At 41.6% G+C, this 19967-nt stretch overlaps 1 protein-coding gene across 14 annotated transcripts in view; it reads right to left on the bottom strand.

Moving 5' to 3' along the window:
• Window positions 1–17454, bottom strand: part of Tle4 (TLE family member 4, transcriptional corepressor) — a 140877-nt gene extending 123423 nt beyond the window's left edge. For 9 of the 14 annotated variants that reach the window (XM_057777414.1, XM_057777417.1, XM_057777421.1 and 6 more), the window contains exons 1-4: window positions 16764–17454; window positions 16148–16245; window positions 14993–15056; window positions 13788–13832 (exon numbers count right to left, since the gene is read on the bottom strand). In XM_057777414.1, the coding sequence (XP_057633397.1) occupies window positions 13788–13832; window positions 14993–15056; window positions 16148–16245; window positions 16764–16808 (252 nt within the window). In that variant the 5' untranslated portion in view covers window positions 16809–17454. Of the gene's footprint in view, window positions 1–13787; window positions 13833–14992; window positions 15057–16147; window positions 16246–16483; window positions 16538–16763 lie in introns of those variants that run through there. The other 5 variants (XM_057777416.1, XM_057777423.1, XM_057777424.1 and 2 more) reach the window with 1 other exon arrangement.
• Window positions 17455–19967: the final 2513 nt, after the last annotated feature.

The following is a 19967-nucleotide window of genomic DNA, read 5'->3' as shown; positions in this document are numbered from 1 at the left end:
TAAGTCTCACACATTCACAGCACAATACAATGGAATTTACAGGAGAAAAAAAAAATAAAAACTCGGGCGCTTGGTGGGCAGTGTATACCTTTAATCCCAGCACTCAGGAGGCAGATGGATATCTGAGTTGCAGACCAGCCTAGTCTACAGAGCAAGTTTCAGGACAACCAAGGATACACAGAGATACCCTGTGGAGAGTGGCGTGACACCTCACGAGCTCACTGATTGTGTCTTAGTTACGGTTACTAAAGTGATGAAACACCATGACCAAAAGCAACTTGGAGAGGAAAGGGTTCATTTTATTCATAGTTTCATGCAGCAGTTTGTCATCAAAACAGTGAGGGTAAAAAGTCAAGCAGGACAGGCTACAGAAGGATGCTGCTTACTAGCTTGCTCATCATGGCTTGCCCAGCCTGCTTTCTTATAGATCCAGATCACCAGCCCAAGGGAGGCACCACTCAAAATGGGCTGGGCCCTCCTCCATCAATCACTAGTAAAGAAATATCCTATATCCAGATATTTTGAAGGCATTTTGTCAGTTGGGGTTTCCTCCTTTCAGATAACTCTAGTTTGTGTCAAGTTGACATTTACCATGTTTTAGACTTAACTATTTAGAGAAAACTCAGGATTCAATGTCATTTCATTAGGATTAGACAAAGTTAACTATGATGTACTCTGCCCTAAGTAGAACATATGTGAAAGAACAGAAGGGCTATTTTGCAGCAATATGTGTACTGATCCCTCTGCTAGGGCAAACCAAGCAAAGAGGTCTATTGGATTCTCCCTGACACAATCTACAATACTTATCTTAGTACTACCCAGAATGGCATACCAGGAGAATTGCTGGGATGAATGAAAAATCAATCTTTCTGCAAACTTTCCTAGAAAAGGGTAATAGTAATTCTAGTGCCTTCTAAGGGCCTCACATAATACTGACTATCCAGTACTGTCCATGAAAAAGCATTCCATCTTGCATAATAACATAAAAACCATCTGGATGTTTTTAGTAGAAAACAAGAATTCAACAAGAAGCAGAAGAATAAAATTTTTATTCTTCAAAAAATTTTATTACCTTCTTTTCTTTAGGGAAACAATGATTACAAAAAGGTCATATAATATAATGTTTCCATTCAAACCTGATAAAACTCCCATCAACTCCCTGTGTTTACCACTCTGGGAAAGGGAGAAGAAAAGTCTCAAAGCAAGCAGAGTTTGAAGGACTCTTCAGTAGTCATCCAGGCTGATTCTTGGCCTACCTCTTACTCAAAGAAATCATAATATGCCCAAATATAAAAATGCAACAGAATTCTTTCCTCTCTGGAGCTGTTTATTAGCCCTAACACTACTGAAATTTTAGGGTGGATACTCTCTGGAGTAGGGACTGTCACATTCACTTCATGATGCTCAGCAGTACCCGACCTCCACCCACTAGAAGCCAGCGGTACCAAAGTTGTGACAACCTCAAGTATCATCAGGTCTTCTGGAGAAAGGCCTTGGTTGGAGATGCCTGTTCTAAAGCAGGAGCTCCTAAATTTTTGTTTGTGTCCCAGTTTTCTCTCCACATCAGTAACTACTCCCTGGGAGTGGAGGACATACGATTAACATTTAAGTGCCAAGAACCCCAATCCCATCCTCACTTCAGGTAGAGACTCAAAAGTTCTGCAGTCATCTAGCCATTCTCACATGTTTAAAAGGAGAAAAAAAAGGCACTATGCTTTCTTTTGTTAGAAACTTCAACTTCAAAAGAACAAAACTATTCAGAGTCTATGATCTCCAGGCAAGCAACCAGCCATAAAATCTTTAAAAGGAAGGGAGGGAGGGAGGGAAACCCACTAAGTTAGCACACTTGCTTGCAAAATTAAAAAAATAAAAACACCCTCATCAGGTTCTCTATCACTTGTAATATTCAAGCTAGTTGTATGCAGAGCACAACAGTAGTCTTTCAGGTACATTAAAACAAAAAACAAACAAACAAACAAAAACAAAAAACCTTACATGAAAGGTTCACTGAAGATGCAGGCATTGCCAATGGTTCAGAACTTGAGCTCTGAAACCAGTTTCCTGAACCTAGATACTAATCCCATCAGCTGCATATTCCTTATCATCTTGGTTTCAAGCACAACAAGGCTATCTCGACCCCTTCCTCATATTAAGACATCAGAATAAACTGTTGCATCCTGGTACCCATGAGACACTCAGTCAACCTGGATTTATGATCAATGATGTTCAATGAAAATCTCTCTAACTGTACTCAAGGACTGTTACAATGTGGCCATAACTGCTCAACAAAGATAAACAAAATAGTATATGGTTCTAGATCATGAATCACTGGCAACAAATAATTATTAGAACTGTCTACAACATCCTAACATTGTTCAGACAGAGCTTCTACCAAAAGTACAAGCAAGTAAAAACAATTTCATTTCCTCTTACATAATATCATCTTAAACCTTAACTTTCTGAAATGGCATCATACAATACAAAATTAAAAGATAACTTAGGGGCTGCAGAGATAGCTCAGTAATTAAGAACACTGGATGCTCTTCCAGAGGACACATATCCAATTCCTAGAACCCACATGGTGGCTCAAAACCATCTGGAACTCAAGTTCTAAGGGATCCAACACCACTGCCGCCTCTGTCGGTACTTCATGCTCATGGTACATAAACATACATGCACGCAAAACACTCACACACATAAAATAATGTTTAAAACTAAAAAAATTAAAGATAGAAGTAACCAATTCTACCTTTTCTCTCATTTTGTTTGTGGTAGTAAGAACTGAACCCAAGGCTTGCACATTAGATAAGCAAGTACTCTGAACTTCTGGCTCCTTTTTTTTTTTAAACCACAGGTCACCAGGCTCAGAGGCTTTGACAGAAGTAAGATAACAAACTCTAACCTCTGATTGCCTATCTAAGGCTTTTCTGTTTATCATAAAGGTAAGATTTCCCTAGGAGCTCAGAAAAAAAAGAAAACATGGGTAGTTGACATTCAGAATAAGGGGTGTTGCGAAATATACACGAAAACGTAAAAAGGCCATTCTCTTAGTTATTCCATCATATAATCATCTGCTTCCTTTGCTGGGTCCCAGGCGTTAAGTGCCAGGGACATAGCAATAAGTAAAACATAGTCTTCCTTTTTCAGCCTTTATACTGTTAATTAAAGAAGTTGATATCTACTAAGTTTTTGAATCCTAAAGCCAAGATTAAACATTTCTCTATTATTTTATTTACCATTAAGTCATTTGATTAAAATAATACGCTCATTGTTAACTAAGTTAAACAGTCCAAACCTTTCCTAAGTAAAGATTCCTGATGGATGAAGGCACAAAAGCTCCAAGGACTTAAGTTATCCAGCTTACTGTCAGCCACATCCTTCCTTCAAGTGCCATAAGATAAACCTCAGCTACAGTCAAACATTTACACTGACTTCAGAAGTAATCCCAGGTGCTAGTTACACAACAGGTAATAAACTCCTACATATCCCCTTTGCACAACTTATCCTAGGAAGAAGTAATTTCAAATCCGCATTGTTATACATACAATTTTGGAATCTAAATAATATATGCCAAAGGAAAATACAAAACCTGGCCACTCTAAATCAGCTCTTGTACATTTTAATCTACATATTTGACAACAGCTGCTCAAGTCTGCATGAACATTACTTTAACCTGAACACTGATCCTAATAGAATTAAAACATTCCAAACCATCCTAATTAACTACGGAACTTTGTTACCTAACAACTGTGTTTTAGTTTACTCATGGACAGGATAGGGATAATTTTGACACTGCCAAGACTTAAATGAGAGAAGGAAAAAAGTATCTTGCAAAATATGAAGTACTATACAAACATACCTTTCTTGAACTAATAGGCAATTATGAACTTAAAACAATAAAAGAAAATTTTACAAGAAACTTTCTGGGCTGAGTGTAGCTCAGTCAGTCACAGAGCACTTGTCTATAATATATAAGGCCTGTTACATCTTCAGAACTAAATAAAATAGTCTAGCAGATCCTACTGTAGTTATTTAAACTCTCTATACATCTCTGCCTTGTCACATGTTGTAAAGTTGAAATAAATAATACTAATGCTATAATTTCATAAGGTTACAAGAAAAGAAGATCACCTGCACAATAAACTATGGAAATTTGCTTACTCTTAGAATTATCACTCTTTCAACAACACTATGCCATTTCATTACAAATATCATCATCTCCAAAGTTCCCAACTCTCTAAAAGAACTAGTAAGACTTACAGAAAAGTTAGTCAAACACACCTCAGTACACAGTTAAGATCAATGCACATTCAAGCCACATGTACAGTTATTAATAGTAGAACTCTTCAAATATATACTGACTAGTAATGGTGTTCAAAGTGAATTTTAAATTCAGTCAGAAACAATTCCTGTTTTCGACTTTAAAAGCATGAACATACCAAAATACATATATTCTACTTTAGCTGTTCTTATTCCTGAACCCCATGTTCAGCTGCTTTCATTTCCTCTTTCTACATGTCATTTTCCTACAAACTTCACTAGTAAGTTGAGCACTGGTTGTCTATTCTGCAACCCAAATATATCCTGAAAAAATACTAACTGCACAGAGGCTTAGCTACTATCCAAATAGTAGTTCTCTCCTTCACCAGCTATTCCATGAGCACCAGCACTCTCAGTATCAGGGGTGCTGCAGAAGGCAATGCTAAAAGTGGAGCTTACACGGTAGCTGGGAAGGGGAAACAGGCAATAAACAAGTGTGTGCCTAGAACAGCCTGTTTGTGTGGCATGGTTCAGGAATGAGGGAGCAGCCAGTTTGATTAAACACTTTGCTAAAAGTGGATCTTAGCTTTAGATTTCAATTTGCTGATCCCAGATTCCTTCTGGGCAGGGCACTGACACTGCAGGGTGGAGGGAAGGGGGAGCAGTTGAACTTCAGGCACAAGCACACAGATCAGATCTCTCACTAAAGACGGCAGTGTAGGGCTGCACCTGCAGTACTTTACTTCTCTTGGTGCAGAAAGCCAAAAACATCACAGAAACAAGCATATTATTTGTTATTTGAAAACGGTTTGGCCAATAATGAGAACTACAGAAGGGAAGTTAAGAAACTTTCTATTTCCCCTTCAGTCACTGGCTCTCCTATGTGACCTCAGGCATATTCACTGACCTTTATGAACTCTGGTATCCCCACCCATGCGCTGATCCTTCCTGACTGTCACACTAGGCTAGTCTCTTAAGCCTTTAAGCTTCAGTGTCATCTGTTAAAGGAGGCCAGAGGAATGACACTGCTTGGCAAACTTTAGGGCACATTACTGACAGAAGCTACTTAAACAAACACAGAGATCCAAGCTTGCTAGCTGCTTTATGGAAACATCAGGTAGACAGAGGTGAACATGTAAAATGCCTAAGCTCTCTGCAAAGAAAGGTGTCACAAGTACTAGTGTTTTTAATTTCAACAGCGTTACTCTTTCCAGTTGTATTTACAGGCCTTTCTAAGATCTACAACTAAAAGATCCTACAAACCTTCAGAAGCAGAATATGGAGTTGAAAAACAAGAATAAAACCAGGTGTGGAGGCTCACAGATATAATCTCAGCAACCAGAAGCCTGAGACTGGGGGATTAAGAATTCAAGTCTGGTCTAGGCTACACAGTGAGACCCTGTTTGAAAGAAGCAAGCAGCAGAGTCAAAGAATTATTGCCAGTTTCCCTCCCATCATCTAACTTGCCTATGTGACCACAGTTAAGGAGGGTCCTGCAGAGTTCTGAACTCCCTGGAACCAACCAACACTTGTTGAATATTTGTACATTGAAAAAATATTGCTGTGATTGGTGTAATAAAAAACTGAACAGCCAGTAGCTAGGGAGGAGGTAAAGGTGGAACTTCAAAGCAGAGAGAACTCTGGAAAGAAGAGAGGAGATGCAGAGCAAGCAGGATGTGCAGTAGGAGAGGTAACAGCCACGAATCACGTGGCAGAGCACAGATTAATATAAATGGGCTAATTTAAGTTATAAGAGCTAGTTAGAAACAAGCCTAAGCTTATAGGCTGAGCTTTCATAAGGAAAAAAAAAAAGCCTCCATGTCATTAATTGGGAGCTGACCAGACAGAGAAAGACTATACAAATGCTGGATGGAGAAAAGTTATGCTTTTGTTTTGAGATGCAGATCCCTCTACTGATGGAGGAAGGTCATTGGTTAATTAATAAAAAAACTGCTTGGCCTCATAGGTTAGAACATAGGTGGGATTATTAGAAATGGGCTAAATTAATACGTGAGAATTAGCCTAGAAGAAGCTAGATATAATGGGCCAGGCAGTGTTTAAAAGAATACAGTTTCCGTGTAATTATTTTGGGGCATAAGCTAGCCAGGCGGCCAGGAGCCAGGTGGCAAGAACGCAGCCCGCAGCTCCTTCAACACCCTACACAACACAAATCCTTGTGTATTTATGAGCAAAAATAATTCTCTGAAAATGACAAGATAACCCATCTCCCAGAGAACAGAGTAAACCTAAAGGATATCCTGGAGTTTTACCCTTCTGCTTCTTTGACAAACCAGCTAAGAAAATCTACACTGTGCCCATCTGTCTCCCTGGATCAAGTACAGGTTACACACTGCAGCTCTCTGAAGAAAACTATTGGCTCTATGATATAGAAATAACAAGAGCCTGGCATCAATGCTGTGGGTCACTTCCAATGAAAACAGAGGGGTATATAGATTTGCAGTGATGAAGGCCAGCTAAATCCCTCTTTACAGACCGAAAGCAACTCCCACTGACAGCAGTTACTAAGTCAAAGTCAAAACAGCTCTATCTTTCACTTTGGCTAAGACTTCTAAGGCCTTCCCCAAGTCTAATAATTTCATAAACTGTCTTCAGGCTACTGATTCTGAACAAGTCCTAAACCTTACAGTCATCACCAGTGTAAATCAGTGTCTATGCCTAAATGTGCTGTCTCCTGCTTCTTTCCAACAGTCTTGTTTGCAAAACTGGTAACTTGGCCTGTGGGACCACTACACTAGCCCATCTCCATTACCAGAATGAGGTAGAGTTTCTTTTTTTCCCCTTTTTATAAAGTTTTCAAATTGTGTGTGTGTGTGCATGCACAGAAAACGTAAGTGTAGATAACCGGAGGCCAGAAGACGGGGTCATAACCCCTGGAATTGGAGTTATAGGTAGCTGTGAGCTGCTTGATGTGGGCACTGGGCACAGGACAGTAAGCATTCTTAGCCACTGTGCCATCTCTCCAGTCCCCTTTTAATTAGTATTTTTCTGAGTCAGTTCCCACTGTGTAGCCCAGCCTGGAATTCACTATGTAAAACAGACTGACCTCAAACTGATGAAAATTTGAGTGTCTCTGCCTCTAGAAATTTTTAAAAGATAGTATGAAGAATGATAAAAGAAAATACCTTCTGGAAACATATCTCTTTTTCCCTTTCTAGCCAGCAAAAGCATTATCACCAAATTCAAAACCCAGGCTATCAAATATGAAAGGCAATAAAAGTTTCCCATTAAAAGCAAATACAAAGAACTTCTAAATGTTTAACATATAATTACCAACTCCCTTTAGCTGCTCTGTAGGACAAAGAAAAAAGTAAAATTTTAGGAAAAGTAAATGAAAAACATAGCAATGAGCCTTCACTGAGGCTGAAGAAGCATCCAAAATGCAGTTCATTTTTGTCTAGCTCATTATTCCAACACAGCTCAGAGCTACACTGCCTAGATGCAAACAAATTTGCCAATCAAAATGATAAGTAAAATAAACAATAGGAAGCAGATATTGAGGGGCAGTGAGTAAGAAATATGCCTTTGAATGTTACAAAGAAATTCTCTCAACAGGAAAAGCAAAACATCTGCCTTCATTTAAAAGTTTGAGTTGTGTGTGATTTCCTGCATCTAAGAACCTCTTTCTGAACAACAAAGAGGCCACAAAACATCATATTTTCCCCTCCCAGCCTCCCCCTTCAAAAACCCCAAGGTGATGATTAACAAACAGCCCCCTTGTCTTCAGACAGTCTAAGAAGCCACAGGAAAAGATAAATTAAACAGAAGAAACCTTCGCAAGTAAACAAGAAACAGGCTGCCTGGGGAGAAGACAAAACTTTCCTATAAGAAACAGCAAGTAGTTCTCCTCACTGTCAAGTGGTAGACCAGGGAAAGCTACCCAGAGCTCTCACCAATTGAGGCAGCCTGCTGGACAGAGAACCCAACCTGAATAGTTTCAGCCTTGGACTCCAGGCAGCTGTAGAGACTCTTCATAAGATTCTGGGTGCAAGTCCAAAGTTCAGGGGCTCAAGGGCAAAAATCAAAGACTATTTTAGCAGCCAGGAGCATCTCCATTCCAGCAATGAGCTCGGGCCTGAATCTCTAACTCATGGCCAATTCATTTCCTAACAGGGCAGCCTCCCAGGCAATCATTCCAACCTACCACCTATTTCTATATTACCATGTGCAGATCTGACCCTGCTTAATCACCCTTTGATTGGACATAATCCTTTTCTTAGGATCTTTATAAGAATTAAAGAATTTTGGCAGTATGCCCAGATCTTTGGTAAGCACATGCCAGATATATAATAAACGTTCACTTCCATTGCAAGGAAACTCTTAATTCCACCCAACAACCACTACTTAAGGTGAGGGAAAAAAATACAGACATTTTCCTGTGGTGCCTCAAAACCAAAAAAAAAAAAAAACTAACATAAAAAAGAAAATATGGAGGAACCCACAGAATTCAGAAAATAGCCCTCTCAACACACGTACACACCCTCAGGGGTTAATTTTCACCTTCTGGATCCTCTTGCTGAGAAAAACCGTTTACTGGGGTCTTGCCCAAGAAACTGCCACCTGCTAGTGACAATGCTAGAACCTCTGGCAATTTTGGAAAGAAAATAATTTTAAATTTACATACATTTAGATTTACCACAAGGAGTAAAGTTGGCCCCCTACCCCAGAACATCCAAATCAAAGAGGTTAAGTAAAAGAGAAACACAACCAAAAACCTCTATTCCATTACTATTCATGACAAAATAGGATCAGGGATCAGTAATCTTAAAACAAGAACACAAGAACAAACATGAGCTCCCATTGTTCTCTTCTCTTCCTCTTGGAGCTTATGCATGAGCATCAAAACCTCTTTAACACCTGCCAGCCCAGTGGTATCCACCCTTGTTCAGACATTCTAGATTATTTCCTAATGGATGTAAAACAGAAGAAAGTTCTGAAAGCAAATTCTTCATCAGTTTATAAGCTATTTTCAAATAAAATACCTCACTTTTGATAATGCTTTCCTTTTACACATATGCAAGTTTAACCATACTCATTTCAGAAGTCACTACTTAAAAATTTTACTTTTATCTATATATTCAGACACCTGCTTCTCCAAGCATGCTTTCACATTGAAACATATAGAAGATATATAAGAAATAGGTAATATCCCCCAAGAAAGTTATCTTGAGAAATCTGCTCCGAACAGAACTTCAAATAAATTGACTTCTACCGCAAGCACTGTCCCCAAATAAACTGACTGCATCCTACAATCAAGTGCACTCAAGGCTGGAATGTCAAGTCAGTCATATATTATTTCAACCTCACTAAATCTCTCCTTATTCTCCAAATCCTAGGCTGCTTTCTAAAATAGTTCACTAAAAAGCACCAACCTAATTAACAACTGCTTCCTCTGCAACTGTGGCCTTGATTTCACTTATTTACACATTAACTGCAGCCTCCTTTTGGCCAAGCCAGTCTATTCTCTGTACCATGCCGAGCCTTTTATCTGCCCTGGACAGCATTTTCTCCAGCAGATGAAGTAGATGCCGATTGATTTGCTGTCGAGCATGGTAAATTAATAGCAACAAATTGCTGAGGGCCCGTCTCGCTGCTCCACCATGCTTCGGCAGTTTTGCTTTATTTGCTCCATGATGGGCAGCAGTCGGCCTCTTCAAGTCAATTTCTTCTTAACAACCTGCAATACTTTTCAATGGTGAAAATAGAGCTGTTCCTTGTAAGTCAGAAATCAATATCCTATTGCCCTCAGAAAATGCTAAACAAGCAGTATTGGCAATCCACTTGGTACTAGAGGGTATCAGATATAATGCAAATCCATACTGCTTCCCTCCTTGTAGTTATTACAGTTTGCTAAAAGGTTCCTAATGTCATTTATCATCATTTACCATTGACCAAAGAGGCAATGATTATGATATCCTATCAGTTGGCAAGGCCTTTCTTTTCTATTCAATTAATATTTTAGCAGCACTCAAATGGTTGTGGCCCAGTCTTGTAATAAAATTTGCATGGCTTGGGAGGAAATAAGAATTTTGTTGCTTTAAGGGGAAAAAAAATTACACACAAGAATATGCAAACACGACAAACACTTTATAAAATTGTTCAAGTTTCACTTTTAGATTTTAGGTGTCAGATTCCAAAGATTTTCTGATGATTCTTAAAATTCAAGTACTAAGCAAATAAATTTTAGAAGAGATCTTCAAATTATAAAGCACTGAGAAAATTGTGATTCTCAGCCCCTCCTCCCTTCCACATCACAGCACGTTCACCTATTTCATTTCTACAGGTTGAATTCACACATCAATGGCTCCTAATCTACATCCAATATCCACATTTCAGAGTGGCAACAGCAGAGTGTGATTCCATTAGAGAGGAATTCTTCAATTATAGTGCTGCAGGCGAAGGATTTGAACAAGCAGCATCTAATGGTGGTATCAAATGTACACACCATCCTATTTGCCCAGGGTCACTGACCCAACCAAAGTCATACTACACATAAAGAGGGATCAGAAGAAACTATCAAAAGAACACTGGTCCAACTATCCCATCTAAAGCAAAAAACAAAACCCTGCAAAGGGCAATTCTTGAAAAATCAACGTTCTTTCAGTTTTTAAAAAACTCTATTTTGAAGACATCACAATGAATTCCATGCCATTTCTAACCAGGTCCTAATTATCAACCCCATTTTCACATGAAAACTGAAGACAATGGAAAAGTAGTAATTCCCACTGTGGCCTAGAACACTCCATTTGAACTTGAATTTCTTTGGTTTTTCTTTCCAGCTTCATCTGTTCAGCTCTATCAATTCTCCTAAAAACTACCAAAAATTACATTCATATTTTATGCTTCAATTCCATGCCATGTCACTGAGTCCCCCCCACAAAAAAAGAACGAAAAAAATCCCACTAATTTTGCCAGACTAATGCTATTTACTCAGTTACCAAAATTTAAATTAATTATGTTCTCAAACATAATTGTTAAAAATTGGCAACATTACGCAGGCTTAATTAAGATTAAATCCAATTTACTAAATGTACTTTAATTGGTACTAATTACATTAGCTTTCATTTCAGAATGACAAATTCCCCATAGGTTTCATTTTATGGTTCTCCATCAGACTCAACCCAGGGCAACTGATGATGAGCATCAGCAAGCAGGAGGGGGAGGACTAGGACCCTCCCTGTTTACCACTGCTTCATACTAGCATCCTCTGATCCATTTGCTAAGTCACAGATTCGTAGACCATTCAAAACCTTCATTTTCAGTCCCAGTTAAAAATTTCCCTAAAATACTCTGTGGCTAGCTGCAGCCAAGATGAATAGGAACACAGGAATATTAACAACAACAACAAAAGATATGCACAAGGGTTTCAAATATCGGGGCCACCAATTACTAGGGTACTTCTGAGGTCTCCTGGGACTCCTACTCTTGAACCCTTGAGACACAAATCTAATAAGTGAATAAGCCTAAACCGATCTTGAGAAATAGGCCCAATTATGCCTCCGGGCAACTTCCTTGCATTATTGCTGCTTTCCATTACAAGGGTATCCAGCGGGTGCATCTGGAAAAGAGGCTAAGAGAAACTACGGCTGTCTGCCCAGGAAAACAAATAAAGACAGATATGCCTCTGTGCTTAAGGGGGAAAAAGAAAGAAAATATAATAAGTAGGTGGTTTGCAGGGCTGTCTGTATTTCATAATGTGATAAACTGCCCTCGGGATTCTTGATATGATTGAATTCAAAAGCAAGAAGGGAAAAAAAAAGCAAAGTGTACTCTTCTCAATTTTAAATGGACAGCATTTGAGGCCAGCTGGACAAGATGACAAAATTTAGTCATATAAAATGTAAAATGTGTAAAATTAAGGGATCTCATATATACCCCCCAACATCAAAATAAGAAACACATATAGCTATGTGACCTAGGTACAGATAGCACAAGGAGATCCAGATACTAAATGGTCAGAGTAAGACAAAGTATAGAAAAGGGAGAAATAAAGGGGCATTCATCTAGTTCATTCTTTAAAGAGAAACTAATTTGGGGAGAGCACATAAAAACCATAAACAAACAAATGAATCAATAAGTATGCACAAAATCCAAATTATATAAGCAGGTAATTGTATTCCTGTGAGGTAGAGCTAAAGAGAATACACCCATAAGCTGGATACATTTTGCTGAAGCAGTATTTATATCACTAACATAAACGGCAAAGATCCTAAAATAAAAATGTAAATATGCACCATTCAAACTACACCATGTATATATTAGTATACAGCATATGTAATACGCTAACATTAGCATAATCAAATAGCATACAGAGTAAGACAGAACTTTAAAAAGTCTTCAATGCAAATAATGTAATTTTTCGCAACTTTTATTTCCAAACACCATCCGATTGCCTCACTGTCTAAGAGCCAGCCGTCTTTTAAAGGAGCTACTGATGAGAGCGCATTCAGGCCATGCGGTAAACAACTGTCAAGAAGAGTTCTTACAGCTGGCGACAGGCAGCCATGTCACACTTTTTAATCTTAGAGGGCACGTACAACAAACACCCTGACCACAAATAAATAAGACATAGAAAGCAGAAAGTTGTCTATCGCCTCTTTCTCGGCAGGCAGATATGCATCTATTCTGAAATGGTTGGGGAGAGTCCTGAAGTCCTTCATGAGGAGATGACTTCAAAGAAATGCTTCCTGGAGGAATTACCATTGCCAAACAGTATCATACATATACTATCTTCGCCATTTAGGGAACTTAAGCCAAATCATTTCATTTGGGCTCTTGTTAAAAAAAAAAAAAAAAAAAAAAAAAAAACAAAGCCAAGCCCTATAGCAGCTGTAGTAGTCAGTCACATACACCCATATACCCATGAGTGCTTGCTCCCCTGCAACCCCAAACTAATTACTAGATTTTAAGACCCAGGGTTAAAGAGTAATCACATCCTCCTATCAGGTTCATTTACTCTGTACAAATTTTGGAGGTTAAAGCTAGAGTTCCTGGTAAGACCCAACTAAGTAGCCTCTGGGGACCAGTACAAGGATGTTACATCAATTTCTTTTATAGCTCTGCAGATTTCGTTCTGATCCTCCCAGCTCACTCATTCTCTACTCTCTCATAGTGATCCAATGAAGACTTCACACAATTTACAATTCTATTTATTAATATTTTCCAAGGACAGTTCTTTCATAACATAGAATTTTGATGGTTGAAATATATACGGCAACTGTTTTAAAAAAGAAAATATGTATTTCAAATTTTGCATATGGCTTTTAAAAGTGAAGAAAAGTTTAATATACATTCTGACTTAAAAATAATACTTCAAATTATTAAAAGTCAGGATAATATGGAACATGAGGAAACACATGCAAAAAACTAACCTTCTCACTCATTCCCAGTCTTTTCAAATATAGATAGAAATGACAAATGTACCAAAGAAAAACCACAAATAGACAAATCTCTTTTCTAAGTGCGGAAGTCTTACTGTCATTTAAAATAATTATAAAGAATTAACTTACCTGCTTGTGCATTTCTATGTTCAACCCATAGGACATTTCATAATACTGTCAAAGAAAGAAAAGCAATTAAATTTGTATCTTTCCAATAATCTCTCCAGTTTGTTCAAAATGACCAAGTACACAGAAAACAAAGCAACCAACACAAAGGCCTTACCTTAACCAAAATATCCACAATATCTGGGTCAATAAATAAAAAAGGATGCCCAATTACTATCTTTAAGAAACTAGAAGTCACCTTAAGACATATCCCAAGAGAAAAAAACTAAGAAAATGTTAAAACTCAGCATTCTGAACCTCTCCAATTGTTTCAACATCACAAGCAAATGAGTTGAAAAGTCTGATAAAAATTTGATTTCACATGACTCTTAATTCCTAAGCAGAGCGGAAATATCTCACACAAACGCTGATTGGTGTTGTGAAGAACTGTAGGAAAAGGTGATGCTACCTCAGAGTTCAGCTTTTGGTTTCAGAGTACTACTCACACATGCAAAGCAGCAGAGCTTAATAGAAAATTAATTAATCAGTTACTCTGTAAGTTCTTTCAACACAAAATATACTTCTGAATCATAAAAATGCTTCATAATACTTCTGTAAACATAGATTTGATTTGTCTGAATGGAAGTATAACTACAGTACAGAAAATCTGGCAGCTCAAATCAACACTCCTAAGAACCAAAATAACACTATTGAAATTGAAAGCATGCACACAAAAATATAAACAAAGTAGCATGATGAATGGGAAAATTTCTGAAAAGGGTTCTGGTGTCTTTTCCTATCCAAATCAATAATTAAAAGGCATAAAACACATTTAACTTTAAGAGTATATAAAAAAAACTGTCTGGTTACAATTGGAGCAAGAGCAATAAAACAACAAAGAAAACCACTAACAAAAACATTTTGCTTGTGACTAAACAAAAAATAAATGAGGGGTTTTTTTCTCCTATTTTTTTTCAATCTGTAAAAACAAAGCAAAGAAAATTATACCCCATGCAACTGAACTTTTTGAAAATTTAAATCAAAGCTGGTTGTCAAAGCCAAGTTATAACAACCTAGAATTACAGGTTGCTAATGGACACATACCCACAACCTCAACACTGGTAGGGCCACTGTGATGTATCCTGCAGCCTCCAGCAATTTAAAATGTATTCTTGCTTTCAGTATCCCCGGCTAATGAGCACTTTGAATCTGTGACACAGTTTTCTTACCATGACATAATGCCGCTGCATCTCTGTCTTCTCACTGGCGAGTTTCTCACATTCCAGCTTCAGACTATGCAAGACATAAAATCATCTAAGTACAGTGTAGAACTTAATCCTTCAACTCCAAACCCACATCCCTTCCACTAATTCATCACCTCCTATTGTCAGACCAATGATATTAAACAGCACTTTAGTAATGAAAGGGAAGAGAGAGAAATGAGCGACAAGAACCAGCCTGGTCTTGCCTTTTCAATAAGGATAAACTGTGGGGGTTGGGAAAGAGGGCTTTATGTCTGAAAGAAATAAACACTCTAGCCAATTTAATTCTGCAACTTCATCCAGAATTGAAGAATATTCACTAAATTCACTTACTAAAACAAGAATTTAAACATTGATAATTACATACAAAAGCAAGAACTAAGTCCACGAAAATGCCACAGGAGAGGTTTTACCTTTACTATTCTAAGAGATTAATGAAAATGGGAATCAAAACAGTCTCATGAATGATGTCTTTTTTTTCCCTCCAAAAAAAAAAAATAATAATAATACAGATTAGTCGAATATCATGGGGGGAGGGGGATGCTGATCTGGTCCAGCAGCTTGTTTGGGTTCGTGCATTTATGCAGTAAGAATTCTGCACCATTACGGATCCAATGAAACAAACATGTTCCTAAAGCACTCCAAGACTGAGAGCCTCGCAGACTAAAGTATTGTTGTTGTTGTTTTTTAATAAAAGTAATGAAATGGCTCACTGTTTACTTCCCCTGGCTCTCAAGCTATGCCATGGAATGGCAGAAGGAAGGGATCAAGTACAGAGTAAAAAGGAACCAAGAAGTCAAAAGGCCCCAGAATCTTCCCAACCTTCCATTCTCCTGACCCAATAAATCAATATCGAAAGTTTGGCCTCAGCGTTTTCCAAGTCTCCACTGTTTCGATTGTTCTGTTTCCTTTTCTGTTTACAGGAGAAGAAAATGCTTCATTTCTTTACACCTGCTTGAAGGGAAAAGCGGCCCTGACTTGCCTTTTCTGCCCACAGGGGGAAAAAACAAAAGGTAATACCTTTGGGGGAGGGGGGGGGGACGAAGGGGGTGGGGTTTGTGTGTTGGGGGGGTAGACAAGAGCTAAGCAAACAGGAGGATCACCTAAAGTCAACATCGTTACCTGTGATATTGAGCCTGTAAAAACTGAAACTCTTCCTTAATCCGATCACAGGATTCGGAAATTGTAAATTTGAAGGGTTGAGCAGGCTGATGCGGTGCCTAAAGAACAACAATAAAATATTTAATTAGCCCACATTGCAGGTGGGGGGGAGGACAGCCGGCGGTGGTGGCGAGGGGGGGGGTCGTTGCGCGGCTCCCGCCTCTCGCTCCCCGGCAGGGGTCCGGGTGCCTCCAGGCGCTGCCTCCCTCAGCTCACTAGACCCGCACCTCAGCCTGCTCCCCCTGACCCCCATCCCCAGCCCCGAACCCCCGGCCCCGCGCGCCCATCCCTCCCTACCCGGAATCGAAAGTGGCCCGTCGGGGGCAGCCGCGCCATGGCGTCGGGCCGCCGTCAGCTAGCTGAGCGAGTCCGGCCTGCAGCCGCCCGCACCCTCCGCCCCGCAGACTCGCGCCGCCCGACTCGCCCCCTCGGGAGAGAGGCGCGGGCGGAGAGCGGCGGCGCGCGGCTTCCCGGGGCTTCTGAGACAACAATAAGAAAATGGCTACAAGTCGGTCGCCTCCCGCACCCTCGGAGTCCGGCCGGCCGCGGACAGGGCGGCGGGCGCGGCGCCACTCACCGGGTGGCGCGTCTGCGGGTACATCTTGCTCAGGTCGCGAATCATCCACGCCGCTTTAGTTGGCTGCGCCGGGCAGAGGCGCGCGGCTCATCCGCTTCGAGGGCCCCGCGGCGGCGTCCCGGGCCTGCGGGTCTCGCGTGACGCGGGCGGCAGGCAGGCGCGGCGGCTGGGCGCGGGCGGCCGGCTCCGCATTCCCCGCGGGCGTCACTGAAGGCGGCGGGCACCGTCCGTCCTGCGCCCGCCGAGCCCCGCGCCCGCCGAGCGCCGCCCGCCCGCTCGCTCGCGCCCCACTCCAAACTTTTTTTATTTGTCTTTTAATTGGCTGCTATTCCTCGGAATGAATGGTCGCTTCTTCCCTGAGTGCGAGCGCAAACTCCTTTGGTTCGGAAGAGGTCTCGCGGCGCTTGGGGGTTCTCTGGAGATTTTTCACTTCACAGCAACGATCTTTTAAAAGGCACCTTTTAGCTTCTTTTACCACATTTCATTTCCTTTTCTTCCTTCCTGTTTTTTTAGCCCCAAATTGAAGGGGATTATAAAAATAAAAGAGCGAAACGCTTGCGGCTTTTTAAAATTCTCTTTCAAACTCTGCGAACACCACCTCAAAATAATACACGAGTGTGTAAGAGGGGGAAAGAAGGCAGCCAACAGCCGAACGCCCGCTCGGAACGGCTCTAACAACGCGCTCTGTGTAGGTGACTTCTTTGACCAAATTTAGCAGCAGCTAATCATTAACATTCTGATACATATTCACGACCATCCGCGGAGGGCCCGTGGAGCATCCCGGGAGATGTAGTCCTCGCGAGGCTACTGTGGCCGTGGATGCCGCCAGATTGACTACAGTCTCCGGCTCGCCCCGCGCGCGCTCCGCGGCGCTCTCCAGGCGCTCCGCCCTCCCGCGGCGCGAGGGCGCCGCACCAACCAATCGGAGGTGGCTGAACATTAATCGCCGTTCTGTGTTACTGCCCATCATTTCACCGCTGACAAATGGCAAGCCAGGAGGGCGGGGCCGGAGGGCTGGACCCACGTGGGGACAGGGCGTGACGAGGAGTTCCGACCAATGAGTGCAAAGGATTGGTGCCGGCGGGGGCGGGGCGCAGTGGCCCGCCCGGGGCGGAGCCTCGCCCTGGCCGCCGTTCCCTAGCGCGAGCGTTCGAACCGCGGAAACATTTGTTCAGCTGTCAATCAAAGTAACGTGGGGTGGCGAGCCGCGGCTGCTGCTGTCGCTGATGCCCTGGCTGCATCTTTAGAAGCAGGTTTCGGCGGCGATGGCGGCGGCGGTGAGCCTGCAGGCCGGTCCGAAGACGCCCTCCGAGGCTCGTCTCCCGCCCGACGCAGAGCCCGGGCTAGCGGCCGCGCCGGGGTGCGCACTAATTAGGGCCCGATGTCTCGGTAAAGAGACAAGCTCGGCCTTGTGCAACGCGCCGAAACCCCTGTTGAGACAAGAGAGGGAGGATCGCGCTGATCCCACTACGTGCGGTTCACATCCATTTTACGCGCTGCTGGAGTCGGCATAATTTTCCGCGTGAGCGCGGACGCGGTCGGCCCGGTTTAGAGCCACAGCCGGGAGGCGTGCACTGGGCTGTTCCCGGAGCCTCCCGGCCGGCCAACCGACTGTAACGTTCCCTTTCTTGGGAGGCACAAGTCAAGTTCGTACCTGGTTAAAAGAGGGCCCAAGATGGCCTGGAGAGGACGGTCAGGGTCCGGGGGAGGCAGCCCGCAGCAGTTTTGGGGCTTAAAGGGTGTGCGGGAGCTAGCAAGCTGCAGTAAGAAATCTCTGACCTGTGGGCAATCAGAGTAATTCGGAAAAAGTCAAGCAGGATTATAGCTAAAGTCGCTGCGTTTGGGACATTTATTCCTGAGACCCACTCTGAGTACCGGCTAGTACGGTGCTGTTGTTTCAACAAAAGTGAGAAACCCGTTTTTCCTAATGATGACGCTTTCCTCAGAAAAGGAAATCAGTAGCTTAATGCCCAACTCTAGGCGTTCCTGTGGGGCTCCTGTGCACTGGCCACTGAGGACACCGGGGCAATAGCCTTCCTAAAAATCCAGAACTGTAGCCCACAGAATGCTTCCGTTCTGCAGATAATTTCTTCATTTCCAAAATAAGACGACGAAGGACTTGCCTCTATAGGATAGAAAATGTGGCCAATTCCAATAAAGACGGAATTTTGACGTGAGGATATAAAAAAGGGAAAAGATCTTGATAATGATTGCATGTTGATTGGGATTGCATTCTAAAATATCGGTTAAGCAAAATATGTTTCTGTTTTGTCTGTTTTTTAACCTGGCTTCCAAGAACTTTTAAAAATTTTTACATTTATTTAGTGGGGGAGGAATGAGAGAGCTAGCGTGTGTGTGTGTGTGTGTGTGTGTGTGTTTACTACCCCTGGGCATCAAGCTTGCACGAGACAAGTGCATTTACCTGTTGAGCTACCTTGCTGACCCTAAATTATTTTCTGAAGTTCCCAGACATCCATTGTACAGCAGTGTTCTGAGACATTCTCAGAAGGCTTGAGTAATGCCATGTCTGCATTAGGACACTGAGTCTCAGAACACGAACAGCCACTGTTTTTCTGAGGTTGTTTATTTGCTTTCCCTGGAACTTTTTAGTAGCTTATTACCACGGTGTCTCTAAGGGCAGTTCCATGTTCTTTCTCTATTTCAGTCAAATGGTAGGAAGTTCCATGGGACTGGGGACTTGGTTAGGCAGGGCTATGCTCCCAATGCCCTGGACGAGGCCTGGCTTGTAGCTAGTGCTCAGTAAATGCTTGTTGATGGCCTTGGCAAATCCAAGCCCTGTGTTGTCCGTATAGAAGGCTGCCATAGCATTTGGCTTAAACTTCCTGAAATTCCATGCAGTCAGTTCCCAGGACAGGAAACCAGAAGTTTAATACCGGAGCCTGAAGGGCTATTGAAAGGATCAGGGTGGAAAGAAACTCTGTTCATAGGAAATATCAACTTATAGTAGAGACCTTTCTCTTAACCTCTCTCAACAGTTTATGTCAACAGAAAAGTGGCTGGAGAAACGGAGTGTTTTTTGTTTTTTAAGGATACTTTTAAACGGCAGTCTGCGTCTGTGTGTTATGTTTTGGCCTTCAGTCAGATCTGCATAGTTCATAACACGCCTCTGAAAGCTGCCGGGTGAGACAACACATCTCCCAGCCCGGCCCCCAGCACGCTGGGTGGTACTCATGTTGGTCGTGT

This window comes from Chionomys nivalis, chromosome 8 (genome assembly GCF_950005125.1).
Source record: "Chionomys nivalis chromosome 8, mChiNiv1.1, whole genome shotgun sequence".
NCBI lineage: Eukaryota > Metazoa > Chordata > Mammalia > Rodentia > Cricetidae > Chionomys > Chionomys nivalis.
Note: the sequence above shows the minus strand (reverse complement) of the source record. Positions and strands in the feature narration are given on the sequence as shown.